Raw genomic sequence first — 13531 nt, 5'->3', positions numbered from 1 at the left:
CATTGTTTTTTGATGTCTGCATTGACTCGTACGAACGTCGGCGCCAGCTATTACAACTGAAGCCCGACCGATTATTATATATCGGTTCGCCGATAATAACGAGTCGATATCACACTCTTGAAGAATTATCGGTATCGACCATTTAAGATCAAAAGTCTCGGTAATTTTAGTGACATCATAACATGGTGGACTGGTGGTATATAAGATAAGTCAGGAAACAATAATCCTTGACCGCAAGACTGGGAATATTGCTGTATTTCATATAGCTTACAATTTCGAGGTGTCCTGATGCAGCCTTTCTAGTTTATTTGATCTCAGTAAAGCTATTAAAATAATTGCTACGAAGTTTTGAAATATTGAAAATGCGCATTTTGAGGTGGATTCCACCTTATTTGAATATCGGCTGAATATGTCGGTGTCATCGCGGTGTATTCTAATATCGGTCGGTCTCGATTTACAACAGTTTGCGTATTCGCTGTTTATATATGGCAGGGGTTCTTATAAAGTAGCCTATATGGGTTGCGACGGGTATCAATTTGGGTCGTGACCGCACCAGACCTATATTTCAATATGCAATATTTTCTGAATTTTTTGCAACAACAAAACTTCTTCGTGCTTCGCTCGATTTCCGTTAGTTAGTTTGTGCATATCCGAGGTCACTCTGCGTTGGGTAGGATGTAATCAAGAAGCGGGACACGCAGAAAAGTCGTTGGGATAATAGGGCTTGATCTCGAATGTCCTTTCTATTAGTCAAATTGGTTTGATGTCATAAGATTTTTCTTCGAATTTGGTTTCTCTGGAAAACACCGTTGGAGACCGTAGCGATGATATATTGTACAAGTGTGCGAGCGAGCGGGCGGGCGAGAGACTATGAGAAAAGGGTATTTCCATCGATTCTGAATCGGCACACATGAAGGCATGAAGTTCTGGCCAATATGCGGCTGTGCAAAGTGCGGTGCTAAAAAGATTGGGGACGATTAAACCTTAGCCAAAATGGCCGTCGCAGGTTGGCCAAAACCTTCTATATCGATAAGCCGGGTCGTCGAAATGCTCGGCAGCCTCGGTTCCGAATAGTCTCGTCTTCGCAATCTGAGCCCCGCGGTACAAATGGTTCGTATAAGAACCACTGATATATATCGAGTATCGTAAATCGGAACCACAGATAGGTAGCCTGATATAGGTTATCGGAACATAGGTATAAATATCGCAGATGTACGAAAGTAAGATGGAGGGATATTTGATTGATTGCCCCAACGCATCTATCCTATCACATAGTGAAACTATAGTGTACCTGCGTAGACTTATCTCTAAAACGCCTGCGAAGCGAAATAATGATCTCTGTACTAGAGGGACGGACGAAATGAATCTATGATTCGAATTCTATTGCAGTGGATTTTCTAGGCGTAAGATTCGAATGTAGCATGTCAATGTCCATGTCCATTGTCCAACCGAACAGGCAAACATACAGTAGCCTAATCGTCGCATTGTAATATAACATAGGGTTTATGTAGGTTAGTTATATATTTGTTATCACCGTAGATTAGGGTTACCATATTTCTGCGACTCAAATTCCTGACACTCTTCAGCGCCCACTAGCTAATTTCAAAATGAGTTATGACCTCACTAACAAAGCTTTGCTCATGGACCAGAGGGGGTCACGATCCGGTTCAGGAGTATGTGGCTGTGTGTTATGTAACCGGGACCGAAAGCACATGTTTTCAGCCCCTTCCCGCTCAAATAAACAACGATTTTGAGCCCACACTATGGGGTAATCAACGCGACTTCTGGGGGGGGGGTGCTTGCTATATTAATTTGGCTTCTGTGTGCATCTGGCCGTTAAATTTTTTGAATGAATTCTGTCAATAATATTGGTTGTCCCATATTACTATATAGATACTACTATCCGCTCACATGATCACAGTTAGCGGTAGAGTCGGTGGGGGGGGGGGGGGGGGGGGGTGAGGAGTTCGAGAATACAGGAAGCGTAATTGTACATCGTTGAGACATGTTCATTGTTCATGTCCTACCGATAAGATTGTTCATCAGCCTTATGCCGGTGCGCACCACGGAGCTTTATAAGTACCCCAGATTCAGTGGTTTCCAACCTTTTATGGTCGCGATTCCATCTCTAATTTGAAAATGTTCCGTGGCCCAGATCAAAATTTGACGAGCTGATTACTAACAGAAGTCAGCCCCTTTGCCCAGACATACTCACGGGCTATTTTGGACGCTGATTACGTTCAACATATTCGCAAACCCTACAATAAAGGCAAACGACCCCCACGATTGGAACCACTATCTTTGAATTAAAGCATTTAAACGGCCTTAACGATATCTGGCAATATACCGTTCTCCTATAATTGCGATTACAATTAGGCTTATTGCAGTGAATGAAGGTTGTTTTTATTTATATTCTATTGCAGTTTTTGCGAGGATGGTAGTCTCCAAATTAAAATCAATAAATGTGATAGTAGGTCGCGCGCAGCGCGAAGAAAAATATCATGCAATAGCGTAAATAGTCCCAAAAATAATGTTTTATGTTGATTTACGAAGAAGGTATGAGCCTACGTCAAGTCTTCAAAATTCCGGACATTTGGCATATTTTAGAAATTCCTCCCGGACGCTAGCTTGAACAGTGAAATTCCGGACGTATGGCAACCCTATCGTAGATTGACATCTGGCTACGGCTATGAAGGTGCGGGAGGTAAATCGACAGCGGCCGGTCAAAGATGAGTGAGAGCTGAGAACGTATTCCAATTAGGCCTACGCGCTTATATTTGAATAGGCATTGGAGGCAGACGTGGTCTATCTGGTCATAAACTAAGTAGGCTCTACTGCTACTTTTTCAAAGTAGACCTACTCAAGAAGTAGTTTTCCTCTAGTCACGCCCTACTGCTTTCTTGCCTATACCCACCACATTTAATTGCAAGCCAATTCAAAATGAAGTAGGATAATAGATACTTGTAAAACTGCCGATTGGCAATTGAATCAATGCCACCCGGAGTTTGATTATCTGGCAGCTATCCGGGTCTAGGAGACTGGCCCGTTGCCTACCTTGCGTATGTAGCCTTTTGCCAACCCTATCTGCTTAACTAATTGCTGGACGTTTGTCATTGCATAAAACATTGGTGGTTCTGATCGGAATTCAGAAATTTTGCCGTAAAGATTTTAGGTACTGAGATATAGCGATCTGCCGGTATTTCGTCTCTAAAACCTCAAACAGCCAATTCAGATGCGCGAAATTATTGTTATTGTATATAACCACTTCCTGTGCTTCCTGTTGTTGCTGCTGTTGTTGTTGTTTGTGACAGGCCTATTAATGGCGTTTTCGACTGCAATGCTCATTTACACCAGACCGATATTCTTTTATTATGATTCCGTGGCTGCCGACATGTCGCACGACCCACGTTTAGACTTTATTTAGGAAATTTTTCCAGATCGACCCCCGAACAACCCACTCGAACATCCACATTACAGATTTAGCGTCATTGATGGTGTCAGCTTGGCGCTCTGCCTTCCCGCAGCCGCCTGGCTGTCAAAGGAGGAATAATTTCCAAAAAGGGCACATTTAGGCGTCCTTGAAGCGCATAGTCGATTTCCTGAAAAAATAGGACAAAGATTCCTAACGGAGGACATATGATAATTCCCTATCCAACACTAGGGGCGGGATTTTGATGTCGAATTCGGTCGAACTCGAATCCGCAACTGTGGTTGCAGCTATTGATCACACCGCCGCGCTCTCTATCTATATATTTCTCATTAGTTTAATCCGATTAATCGTTACAGTTAGTTGGCGAATTCATTTTGTTTGAATAACAATTTACGGATCGTCGTGTATCACGGATTCACGGGTACCAGTCAAATACCGATAAACCATTGTTTTGTTTTGTTCCGCCTATTTATACTTGTTCTTTGGTCACATCGGTTGAAGAAATATATATCTTGCTCACGATATAGTTCAACTATAGAGTCTCTACAGTTCAACCACGGCATTTACCAGGCTATGGTTCAACCATAGCAATCTACAACTGTGCTTACTGTGATTCTTGATTGACGAAATAAACAAATCTAGGCTCCTCCTCGCCACCGCATCCGCGTAAGCGGTGTCTTACTAAAAGCCTAGAAGTGGGCTGTGCTATAAGTCGGCAGTTACGAAACAGAAAATGAAGAATATCGGCCTGGTGTAAATGACCATAGTAGTCGACAAACACCAAGGATATCACAAAAAAAATTCTCTCTCTCTCTCTTTCGGATGTTTTCTGCGACCGGATTTCTCGCATTCCGAATAGCAAATGCATAGCCGGAGCAGGAGAGGTCTATTCATGAGAATCTTTTTGCGTACTGTTTATCGGAAATTGAGAGTTTGGATTCAGCGATAGAATTTCTTATGACTCGATTGAATCAATTAACTCGACTTCGAAGAGAGAATGTCAGTTACTATCGATTTATCGATAACCTTGCTGTTCCTCGTCTATCCATCGACCAAACACTCAATGATGCAGATGAAACGATCTTTCTTATATTTGATAGTGGATTTCTGACACTGACACCCAGTACCTCGGATTGTCGGATACCTTGACGCGGATATTATCCACTGATATGACCGCATGATTTGATGTGAATTGGGGGATATATTGTGGTCACCTAATTACAGTACGAGATTTACTTGGATTTGCAGTTATCGGCAACCTCATTAACCTCCATGCAGATGCAGTAATGACAGGATTTGGATTATTTACAAAATACTTATCTTTACTTCTCAGTTCTCACTGGTAGTGATGAGCGTCTGAGCGATAACAATTAGCGACATCAGAAGTGTAAGTTTTCTACGTACCACCAGACAGGAAACTCGTAGCTGATGCTTGGAGCTATGAAATTTATGATAAACTTCTCTTTTAATTGTAGGCCCAAAGAGATATAGGCCTACTCGCATATTATGGTCGAAATGAAAATATCATCTGTGGTTGAGCTGTGGTGTCCCACAGTTGATCTATGAGTGTCAAGTGAGAGTGAGAGTTACCATATGAATTATGATGAGTGTGTAGCAGCATCGACTATTATAGCTTATATAGGACTTGGACTTACCAACAAAATATAATTATTTCAGCTATTCGTGGCTCACCAAGCCACTTGAAAGAAGACCTCATTCCATACTGTAAACCTTACAGCATACTGTAGATTTAGCGTATAATGGAATAACAGAAGCCTTGACGAATATGAATTGAAGGCGTACCAAAATGTTGGAAAATCACTGACCGCATTCCGGAGTAACTTTCCATAATACACCGCTTCAGAGTCGTTTTGCGGATTATGCGCTATACTTCTGCTGGACACTTTCAAATCATCATAACACCAAACCTTCATTGTCAGTGTTTTGACTTCTCGAAGGTGAGATTTTTTATGATGTTATGCTCAGAGTTGTTCAGATGATTAATATACTCTTATTGAAATGAACCCGAACATTTTCGGCTGACAATCGTATCGGGTAATCATCGGCAATTATAGTACGGAATAGGAGAGAACATTATCTACTAGTTGCTCACGTTTACCCCGGACAAGTGAGAGTCATATTATTTCGGTGTATTTCAATATGAATATAGATTAGGCTATTCAATTGTATATTGATTTTCTATACCCTGAATGGTAATTTTAGTTATTGATCCATGTAGACAAGTTTTTTTCTGTACATTTGCAACTTGTAATACATTTGAATAACATATTCATATTTATTCCCCAAGCTTCCAACTTGGCAAAGTGCAATCTGGCTACTTTGTAATGGCAAACGATATATTTTAGCATAGTCGGAACCCTGGATAAACCACCATCCAAGGCTGAGCCGGCCGCTCGGCTGAAACATAAGATGTTCAACATTCATAAAAAGCCACAAGGAGACGCTGTGGTCAAGAAGTCTGTGCAAAAAATTCTCGACCCGAAGAAAGATATTGTCACAAGGCTAAAGCACCTGAAGCTTGTTTTGGGTAAGTATCCTATTTGACATGTCAATATAAATCGCTGTTTCGTCATAAGGATTGGAGGAAATGTTATGTTATCAATAGCAGAGGGAATGTAATTACATTATTGTAGAAATAATAGGGGTAATCCATGGGGATCATCATTTTTATGTCCATTGCCTTGGTTGAATTCTTTTGTCTGCCCAATGTACAGTAATTAAAAGATTGTGAAACCACATCGCAGAATCTGATCTAGTTTGATGCAACTACTATCGGTACTATCGGTTGAATCTATGACATCTTTTATACCCCTAATGATAAATTTGTGCATCCAAATTTGCTTGTAGGCTTTGAAAAGCTATTGGGTCTTTGCTTTTCCCTGAATCCAGACTCTGAATTCTCTAAGTTAAATATACCATGAGATTCAGTCTAATAATGTTCATTGATGAATCTGGCTTGTATAGTGTTCATGGTCTTAATGAGTAACTTCCTTCTGATCTACTCTGTTGTTATCTATTGATATCAGAATTCCCGATTCGTCAGTTTCTTTTCAGATATCATTCTTCTTCTGACGTTATACTATTTTCTGAAAGTTACGAGTGACAGTCATTGTACGCACGATCGGGTAATGGTTACATTTGAAAAATGACATTGAAGCCATGGTTTACGAAATCAAAACCATGTTGATTGAACGCTGTAATTCACAATTGCTATGACCTACGTCGTTAGATTATGCTCAGTGCTCGAGCGTTTCCAAAATTTTCTATATTTTCGGATAGAGTCACCTCGTATCGAGTGCATGGCAGATTCTGACAATCAGTTGATTTGATTGCGATTGGTTTGTGCCAACGTACTGCACAGTATGCAGAGCCCAGTTTGATTGATGACTTGCAACTATTCAATATGGCGTGCTGTATTTTCTTGAATTACCATAAGCCGTTGGGCCTAGTATGACAAAACGAATCCATTTGTGCGATCTACCTTAGGAAATCATCGAAAGTTTCTGAAAATTTGTAGCTACATAGGCTAATCTTTCAATGATTGAGGATGATCTTCAATTCCTTTGTAATTTCAAGTTCGTTTGTGATGAAAATATTAATATGGCGCAAGTTTGGTCTAAATTTTTCAACCATATACAATGGCTATGTCGGCTATACCTCTTCTGTTTCAAATCTAACTTTGAAGTGGCTTAGATGTGGTTTCGATCATTTCTAGGTAATTAATGCCACTATTAAATATAAAAATAACTAACTTCATTACTGTTGACCCATGTTAGAATCTGGAAATGGGTTCCGTAGAACCAGTGGCCTGAAACTCTTTTAGCCTGATATCGGTGAATGGAGTATTTGGTGGGCCAGACATATCACAAAATTTCCTACAATGATACCACAGCACAGGTTCATTGTGACACAGTGAGCCAATATGAAGCCACAATATCTGTCCATATGAGTCCGGCCAAAAACTGGCTGCAGGCTGCATAATATTCAAGCAGGCTGTATGTTGCAATTCGCCTTGTTAAACTCTGACTTACAAGTTTCACCCAATAGTTTGAAAATGAGTCTGTGAGGAAGTTCTCCGTTTGCTTTGGTATTTAGGCTGGACATTATAGGAGGTCTTCTTACACTTCAATTTTTGATGAAAGTGGCGCATAATGTCTTCCATTGAATGAGAAGTCTTAAAACATTAGAGATGACCCACAAATGAAAGCAGAGGGAAAATATAGAGCAATATCTATTTGTTGAACAATGGAACTTAACAAGGACTCTCTAGTGAAAACTAAGGAGGCTCTATGACAAATTTTTATGAACCGTTGCTCTACAAAATAATGGCATGTCTTCTAAATAAGACGCATGGCAACCTTAGATTACCAATGTATCTGAAATCATATTACCAGGAATCAAAGACTGCGACCAACAAAAAAATTTCTACAGCGTAATGAAAGCAATTATATTGGGCAATGTCGCAACGTAGTCTCATTAACCAACCGTTTTCTCATTACCGAAAGTTGTTTTGGGGGAGACGGTTGAATGTGACCTTGAAGCGATGAAGCTTTATTGTATTCTTTGGTAGAGTTATGCTGCTTTGGCTACAATTTACATGTAGAATCACCATTCCACCTCATTGTCAATAATAAAGCTTGCATAATGCAATTCTTAAATACACTCGATGGCCACAGCTTAAGTTAGATTATCTGCTGATTCAGGTGGGCCTAACGAATTCAATGTGGTTATGGTCTACAATAAAATCATTGTTAAACGTTATTTTATAAATAAGTAAAGTTGAAACTGAAACACTGTTATTGGCATAGTCATGTACGGAACAATTGGTAATGGTCTTCTATCTTTTGTGTGTATCACCGTAATTTTAATTCAGTAAGGCCTGTTGATTAGGGTGGAGTGAAAAATGGAAAATTTTGAATTTCAAAGCGAACACTTGATATGTGGTGCCACATATGAAAAAAATAATTTCTATGCTAATTTTGGGCTTGGGCACCCTCTAGTGGTCGTGCAATTCCACTGAATGAGCCTAAAACAGCTAGTTTCGCTATATATTGATAACCGCTTGCACTACAAAGATGATTTAAAAGCTTAAAAGATGCAGAAGCAACAAGTTTCTATCTCACTTTCACAGAACTTTGTCTTAAAAATAAACGGAAAAAAAGTTACAAGCAAAATATTGACTTTTAGGCCGTTTTTAGGTAAAATTAGGCATTGAAGCAGTGGGTATATGATGTCAAAAGCGTATAGTGATTGGTCGTTTGACTGGCAAGTTCATATTGAAAGCACATAAATTGCATATCCATAATTATTGAAAACTCAGAAACATCGATTCTATATTGAAAATGGAAATATTTCGAAGATGGTTTCACTACCACAGTATTAGTCCGCACAAACTTAGCACACACTTTTAAATCTTGTTTCGTAATAACGATTCAACTGCTTTCGAGACTTCACACTTTTTGTCTGATGAGACCATCTCTATGTTTAAGTCCCGACACATGGGAAGATGAGGAGCCCAAAATTAGTATAGAATTTTTTTTTTTTCATATTTGGCACCACATTTCAAGTGTCCTTTTTGAAATTCAAAATTTTCCATTTTTCACTCCACCCTACTGTTGATTGCGTTTTATTGTGTATGATGAGAAGTTATATTTCACATGATTCTACATGTACTCAAACCATGAATGTGTTTAGAAAACGTATCAGACCCGGCTGAAGAGCACGCGCTGTTCGAACAGTACTATTCTCACATATACTATGTATTTTATGAGAACTTTCTCATCGCTGAAACCAACGTTCGCCAGAAAGGAGGTATGTGGCTGATGTGAAATAGGCTATTGATCGAGACATCAAGGATATTTGGTATCCTGTTATTTTAGTTGAAGTCACTGTGTACTGTTTTTATTTATGAAATACTATCATCGATTTGGTGGATTTTATGACGCTAATGGTATTTTGCTCTTTGATGTATGGGTGTTGGGAACAGGCATTACTGATGGGTTTTGTTTGGTGTGATCACCATTCTAGAAGAGCAGTAGATTTAACAACAGATTATTTACTAGTCATCGATATTCCAACATACATAGTCATGGTATGATATCTTGACTGGAGCTTGGCATGCCAACAGACTTGTACAAACTACAACTCTAGTTAATTGATGGTCAATTAACTACTGTTCTTTTGAGTAGTTTTAGTTCTAGTTGCGGATTTTATTCAAAAGAAATTAGTTGCCGACTAACTAGACAACATGTATCGTCGATTGGCGTGAATTGTGATATCGGTGTTTAGTTGTGTGATGTCCTTGCGGCCATTGCTAGCTCAGAATAATCACTACTAAGAGAGGGTGGGTTTGGGTTTTGGGGGTAGAAAACCCCTGTCATTTCGTGTTCATGTGTGCAGTTCACGTGGGTGGAAAGCTGACCCGATTCCAATGCCAATAAAATAAAAATGAATGAATTGCTTCAGAATTGAATCTAATTAGCTGTGTTTTAGTTTGGTAGTTGCTGATTTTTAAATGTGTGAGTGGAAAAGTGAGTATGTCTAGTTCTAGTTTTGAATTTTGAAAAGTGATTAGTTCAATTTCTTTGAAAATACAGTAGTTTTTACAAATCTGCGTGCCCATGGCAGCCTTGATTGTGTAGTCAATGTGCCAATAGCAGTATCCCAATTTTTATTTCAGCGCACAGAGCTCAGAGAGAGGAACTGGACGGGATGCTTCAGATATTTGAGGTAATCTGTGATGCTGATGCCATCATCCTTTTGAATACATCTCCCAACAACCAAGTCTCAATCGAGATTTTACCTTTACAAATTTGATCATGTTTGACTGCACCGAAGCGTGTAACTATATTAACGTGAATAGAGTAAGATGTGAATGACTAAATGCCTTTCCTGTCGCGCTCCTATATCCGACCGGTGGCTGTGCTGCGTAGCCAAATTCGTTATGGCCTGTCATCATTTATACGTATTGCTTACCGGCAGATTTTTCACTGCGTTACACCTGACCATAAACACTTTGCTCAGTGTGCTGTGTTTGTGTAAATAGAAATGCTTATTACTAATGCAAGTTTCGTGATTCAATAATATTACTAATTTTGATATGTTCATCGAAGTTATTGCCAGTTTCTTGGGTACGGTTTGTTAATTTCACCTGCGTTCTTATTTCAAAATTGGAAGTCTGAAATAGTGTTATGTGTTCCAACAGTTGTAATTTTCAAAGTATTGACATACGGTAGACATAAATCAAGGCTCATTCCTACAAAAAATTACCTACCATGCGAGAAATACTTCATTGCAAACCACCACAAGTTGAATAATTTTGCTTTGGCTACCATCGATATACTTCTAGTTTACTGGGCTATGAGCAGAAAAAGTTTGAATACGACTTAACGAAATGAACTTGATAGGTTTTTATTTCCCAAATCTTACCCTTTGACGTGAATTCCCAGTGCACGCGACCTAATATATTGTTGTATTGCATCTCGTGACCTCTTTACCGCTGAAAATTATTGCCGCAGATATATCGAACTTTGTTATCGACCTGCAGCCCATGAATATTGAAGCGAGATTTTGATTTTCAGACCATTCTCACGCACCTGCCCGATATGATCCACGAGAGATGGCAGTATAACAGCATCGGTAAGTAATATGATCTTGCGAGATTCCTGTAGACTCATTGAAAATTGTTCAAATCCTTCATGGTGATTAGGGTTACAACCTACAAATATCTTCATTTGATGTGACCACAATATGATGCCAATCCTACATCACACACTAACTTCCAATAGCCTACTGACACTAACAAATACTTTGTTGAGGATAGCGGATAATATAAAAAATTGGAGGAGTAAGGTCAATCATGGTGACTTCGAAATGATTGCAAAAATCCATTTTCTCTTGTGATATCCATAATTAATAAATTAATGAAATCTAATTTCTGAATCTTGGTGCCATATTTTTTGCGATCATACCAAAAGGTGTGAAGCGTTTTTATTACATTCTTTGTGGATATGGATTTTTGGCACTGGCTCATATCAAATCGAAGGCGCGAATTTTTAAGACATTTCAAGAAATGCACTCGCAGAATTCGCTTTGAAGTAATAAAAGTCGATCTAATTTCTACATAAATGGTATGATATTATTTTAAAGAAAAGTCATTTTTTTGCTGTTTATCATTAGCCCAGAGTTAACATTTGATCATGACAGATGACGGTTGCACGATAATTGAGCTAAATTTGAACAAAAACTTTGTGGGGTCCGTGTCGGCCCAAAAGGATTCCGCGAAGGCGAAAAGGTTGAGAACTACTGTACTAGATGTTTCATACGACCGAATGGACCGATCCCTGGTTTACTGCCTTCAACGGTGGCAAACAGTGCTGAAACTATAGTTCTAATTAAATATATTACTGTCATTGGCTAGAAGCGCATAATTTCAGTACTGGGAAGAATTAAGAAAGAAAAGAATTTTTCTGATGACTCGACTTGACTCGATTCATTTTCCCAAAATACGAAAATGACTCGCCTCGAGTCAATCTGTGTAGTGACTCGACTTAGACACGAGTCATTGCACATGACTCGAACCGAGTCATAATTATGACTCGAGACTCGGACGGCCAAGTCCGGCTTCTCATTGTAATTTCGAAGAATAGTAAAGTAACCACCCGGTTGGGATTTCGCCTATTGGTACTGGTACTTGAAAATGCGACCAGAAACTGCTAAAAGTGAGGAAAATCAGTATATTTTGAATGCGAACCATTCGATATCTTGAAACAGAGTTATAAAAAGTGGGTTTAGCAAGACTTTAACTGGAAACTGAGTAGTCAACACAATGACTTGGACTCGGGCTTGACTCGGTGGCGAATTGAAAATGACTCGACTTCACTCGAGTCAAAACTACAAAAGTGAGATTGACTTGTCACTCGGAGCCTTGTGACTTGGTTACAACCCTGTGATCCCTACAGCGGATATATAATTAAAGCGCCTCGCAGCTCATGAAGATATTTAACAGTGATTCATATATGTTTTACTGTTTAGATCGAATTATCAAATTATTACTTCATCCTGGCAATTCATTGAAGGTGATTTGTTGCGCTTGATGATCTGCTTGACGTTTTTTGTAATTTTTCTGCAATTTTTGACAGTTGCGAAGGGACGGCGTGAAGCTGTTCCTTCTCTGGTTTCGTGCTTTGAGAGAAAAAGCGGAGGAAACAACGGTGCTACTTTACGCCTTATTGATTCCGGGCTTTCCGACTCCACCTTCAAAAGATCCGAGATATAAGAACGCGACTTTGGAGACTTTGCTTAATCCGCCCATTGAAAACACAGGTAATTTACGGTGTAACACGGAAAATATCAGGTTCGATTGGTGTTGCCAGGATAGCTTTGTTTTGATTGTTGTGATAACATTATGGTGCGTAAGCATCAGATGAGTTTAGCATGTGTAGTGACCTTTCAAAGAAAAGATGGATGAATCTACTTGATAGCTTTCAAGGGTGGCTTCCGGCTACTATCAACTACAAGGGACATGCACTTCCAAACATAGACATAAGCAATTGAGGAACGGACAGTAAACCAGGGATTTCCAACCGTTCGGGAATTCAGCAGTAATGGGGAATTAAGGGGTCTCTCGTGGCGAATTGACGCACTTGCAAAATAAATACACACAGTATATACACATGTACGGAATCATAACACCCCCCCCGATTACGGTTACTAGCTCACAGCTCTGGACTGGTTTTGTCGTGGATTAAATTTGTAAGAATCATAATCATATACAGGCATGATAAAATTTTTACTATTTCTTACATTGCCATCGCTTTCCAATATCAATATCGTGCCAAGTCAAGGTTGATCGGGTGTTTTACACGGAGTCAGTAGCTGCGAGTAGTAGCGTATAAGTGTACTAAATTGCTATTAATCAGAAATAAATAGACTTTCTCTGGCTACTGTACATTTGTCTTGGGTGGAGCTGTATGCACTTGACACACATATCCGATAACACTGGAGTTGCGCATTTTACGGGAAGGTTTAGAAAACTCCTGTTATTGATTTCAAGTGCAGTGCGAGTCAAGTTAAGTGCTG

At 39.4% G+C, this 13531-nt stretch overlaps 1 protein-coding gene across 9 annotated transcripts in view; it reads left to right on the top strand.

The window, feature by feature from the left end:
* Positions 1-4405: 4405 nt before the first annotated feature.
* The window catches only part of LOC145450737 (ral GTPase-activating protein subunit alpha-1-like), a 76037-nt gene continuing 66911 nt past the window's right edge, over positions 4406-13531 (top strand). For 2 of the 9 annotated variants that reach the window (XM_080329244.1, XM_080329241.1), the window contains exons 1-7: positions 4407-5388; positions 5797-5978; positions 9146-9262; positions 10131-10180; positions 11032-11089; positions 12485-12528; positions 12592-12775. In XM_080329244.1, coding sequence (XP_080185370.1) covers positions 5861-5978; positions 9146-9262; positions 10131-10180; positions 11032-11089; positions 12485-12528; positions 12592-12775 — 571 coding nt within the window. In that variant the 5' untranslated portion in view covers positions 4407-5388; positions 5797-5860. Of the gene's footprint in view, positions 5389-5796; positions 5979-9145; positions 9263-10130; positions 10181-11031; positions 11090-12484; positions 12529-12591; positions 12776-13531 lie in introns of all 9 variants that reach the window. The other 7 variants (XM_080329246.1, XM_080329245.1, XM_080329248.1 and 4 more) reach the window with 5 other exon arrangements.

This window comes from Botryllus schlosseri, chromosome 11, assembly GCF_051294905.1.
Source record: "Botryllus schlosseri isolate E-star chromosome 11, Bs_hap1, whole genome shotgun sequence".
Lineage (NCBI taxonomy): Eukaryota > Metazoa > Chordata > Ascidiacea > Stolidobranchia > Styelidae > Botryllus > Botryllus schlosseri.
The sequence above is the reverse complement of the archived record's forward strand: the minus strand, read 5'-3'. Positions and strand labels throughout refer to the sequence as shown.